General features: G+C 39.6%; 1 protein-coding gene across 1 annotated transcript; it reads right to left on the bottom strand.

Annotated features, from left to right (window-relative positions):
• Positions 1–329: 329 nt before the first annotated feature.
• LOC133313891 (sucrose transport protein SUC8-like) lies at positions 330–3,139 on the bottom strand. The gene is made up of 4 exons (XM_061515303.1): positions 1,817–3,139; positions 1,133–1,196; positions 875–918; positions 330–767 (listed from the first exon to the last, which is right to left on the bottom strand). The coding sequence occupies exons 1-4, from the start codon at positions 3,071–3,073 to the stop codon at positions 585–587; spliced, it is 1,548 nt and encodes a 515-aa protein (XP_061371287.1). The 5' UTR covers positions 3,074–3,139; the 3' UTR covers positions 330–584.
• Between the last annotated feature and the right edge of the window lie 261 nt (positions 3,140–3,400).

Raw genomic sequence — 3,400 nt, 5'->3', positions numbered from 1 at the left:
ACTTTTTAATATCTTCAATTATTATTATTTAATTTCCTTCTCATTGATTGTTTCGAAAAAATTTTAGGGCAGTTCGTTATGCATTTGAAATGAAAATACGTTATATAATTCCATATGCATTTGTGAAACATCTTTAGTACAAAACAAAATAATAAATAAATGTGTAAGTGTATTCAAAATATATGAAGCGTGTAATTAATTATAACGTTTTATAGCTTAAAAAATAATAATTTTAACTATCCCTAGTTTCCACGGATACACTATATTAGTTCAATAACAATAAAAGATCTAAAACTAAGCATAAGTCTTCCAATTGCCAAACTTTACATCCACCACATATATCATTATCAATGGATGAACAAAGCATCCTTAAAACATTCGTCTAAGCACAGCGTTGTGTACAAGGACACCAAACTTTACAAGTGATGCGATTGTTCTTAGTTACACATGCGGGCCACAAAAACGGCAATTGTAGCTTTCGTAGGGTCTTAATAACTTAACACACCATCTTCGAATCACAAGGTTCAATCTTTTTTTCATATAAAAGCGGAGACAAAAATGAAACATGTAAAAAGCTCCATTAATTAATGGAAACCCCCTTGAGTGGTGGCTGAAGCCTTGGCCACATCAGCGGGCTTTGGAGTAGGCAGCAAGACAATTGCCAATATGGCACTAACGGCAGCCGCCACAGCACCTACCACGAATGCCGGTAAGTTGCCACCGCCAAATAAAGCATCCCATGGTCCACTTATTGCCGACACCAGCATCTTTATATAAATTACATACACATTTAGTATTAAAAAAATAATAATATTTTCAAAATGATATTTTATATATATATATATATATATAAATGAAGTAAATGAATTCTAACCTGTGGTACCACAATTGAAATATTGAGAAGTCCAAGAGATAAACCTGAAAATTTTGAAGAAAAAAATAACGTATTATATTGATTTATGTTTGGCTATATAAATTGATCCAAATTTCATAAGAATTTATTTAGTTTGATAAAACTTAAGTTAAAAATATATATTTTTCAAGTTTTTTTTTCATAAACTTAATTATAAATTATTTTAAATATAAATTAAACAAATTCAGAAACAGCTAACAATTATATAAATTGCTTTACCTTGGCCTGCCCCTGAAGTGCTGGAATAAATCGAGGCTAGAGCGAAAGGGACGCTGTAAGTAATCTGAACACATTAACAGGAAAGAGTTTATTAGTTTACTCCACATCAATATTTAAGCTTTTCATCTTTTCCTATGCTTTTCCGTTTTTCTAAATGTCTTTGTCACTTCATGTCTTATGTGACTTCAACCCTTTCATCAATAAAAAAAAAAGTTACTTTATCATATTTTTAAAAGGGTTATTAAATCCGGATATTTAATTATGTAATATTTGACATAAATTATGTCATTCTTACCAAAATTAGACAAAAACAAACAAAGGAGAATGGCGAAAATCTTTCGAGCTCATAAATCTACTCTACATGGCTTCGTGCATGTCCAGATCGAAATTATTTTGAACAAAGAATGAAAGAAATAAAAATACTACAAAAAAAATCCACTACCAACCATAAATATAAAACTATTTATTCAATGCACGGGTAACTTAAATAATAAAATAATAATATTCTCTCTTAATAAATTCCCATTAATGATAATTTAATAACTTAAAAAAATATTAAAAGTTTAGATATTAAAGCTTTTTCGAACGAAGTAGTGGCTTTTAAATCCATAGTATTCAACTTATCCTCAGATAAAGAAGGTAATAAATGCAATCAATAACGTGGATAAGGATGAAAAATATTACCGCAAGAGGGATCCCGAGAGCGGAGAAGAAAATCAACGCCGCAGCTTTGACACCGTGGGATGGTGCCCCCACGGCAGCGGCACCGCTTACATGCCTTTCGTGTTCAGCAGCCTTAGTAATAAGGACCGTCATTGCCAAACAAACAGCGAGAACCAAGTTAACCATCCCCCAAAGCCTCTTAACTCCCCCAACCAAACGACCCAACGGTTCAAGTACCAACGACACCAAACCCAAAACAACCGAATTAAGCATGAGCCCCAATGCACCCGCGCGCACACCCGCATCGTATGCTCTCTCCCCCACCTTACCACCGTACACCTCACGACCCATCCAATCAGTGTCGAACAAGAAAAAAGGGAACCACGCAATCCAGTTCAAAGCCGTAACCGCCATCAGCATCCACATCGGTTTTTTAAGTTCCTTAAACGCACCGAATAACTGCCCAAAGCATGAAATCGCCGATTCCTCGTTCTCGTTGTCATTACCACCGCCTGATGTTTTAATAATCGGGCGATCTTTTACGTAAGTAAGCACGATTATTGTGAGGACGAGGAGGAGAAAGATTGAGAAGAAGAAACAACTCTTGAGATTAGCACAGAAGACATCACAGGCTTTGGTTTCGGTGAAGGGGAAGATTTTGTGGAGGTGGCTGTAGGATCCGGCGGCGTAGCCAAGGACGTTGCCTATGGCCATGAAGAAGGAGAAGAAGGCGTTTGCGGTTCTGGTTTTCCGGTGGTCGCCGGCGGCGAGGTCGCCGAGGAAAGCACGGCAGGGTCCCTGTAACATGTTGTTGGCCACGTCGAGGATCCAGAAGCCGGTGACGAAGATGGCGACGGCGCGGGGGCGGGTTTTTTTGGTGAGGTCGTCGCCGAATGAGTGGCCGAGGTCGGCGGCATAGCCGATTAGGAAGACGGCGATTGCGACGGCGAGTGCGCCGGATAAGATGAAGGGACGGCGGCGGCCGAAACGGGAAGTGCAACGGTCGCTGCAGTAACCAACGATGGGCTGGACAAGCAGGCCGGAGATTGGGCCGCAAAGCCAGATGAAGGCGGCCCATTTATGTGGCACGCCGAGCAGCTGGACGTATGGGGTTAATAAGGAGAGTTGTAGGGCCCACCCGAATTGTATCCCGGCGGCGATGGATGCCACAGCGATCATCTTTCGAAGAGGGCTGGGTTCCGGTTGTGCAGCCTCCTCCACGTTGAGGGAGGAACTGTTGGTATCTATGTTGTTTTTCTTAGGAGAAAGATTTTCCATGGTGAAAGACTTAAGAGAGAGAGAGAGAGAGAGAGAGAGAGAGAGAAAAGTAGTCTGCTTTGGGAGTGTTTCTGATGCAACAAGAAGAGATGTGTGTTTTGGTGGAGGGAGTTGGTGAATTTATAATGTGGAAAAAGTGGGTGTGAAGTAGTGAGGTTAGAACTGTGACGTGTGGTAAATGGTAATGGTAATTGGTAATGGATAAGGCCGTCGTTACAAAGGAGTTGAGTCATAATGTCATTAATGCGGAACGTGTGAGTGTGTTGTATTTTGAGGCTGGTCATTAAATTTTGGTTTTGACCGCTTGACACTTTTAATGTAAATTTA

The sequence above is a fragment of the Gastrolobium bilobum genome, unplaced genomic scaffold (assembly GCF_033153095.1).
Source record: "Gastrolobium bilobum isolate Gb01-03AN ecotype WA unplaced genomic scaffold, APGP_CSIRO_Gbil_v1 utg94092, whole genome shotgun sequence".
In the NCBI taxonomy this organism is placed as follows: domain Eukaryota; kingdom Viridiplantae; phylum Streptophyta; class Magnoliopsida; order Fabales; family Fabaceae; genus Gastrolobium; species Gastrolobium bilobum.
The sequence above is the reverse complement of the archived record's forward strand: the minus strand, read 5'-3'. Positions and strand labels throughout refer to the sequence as shown.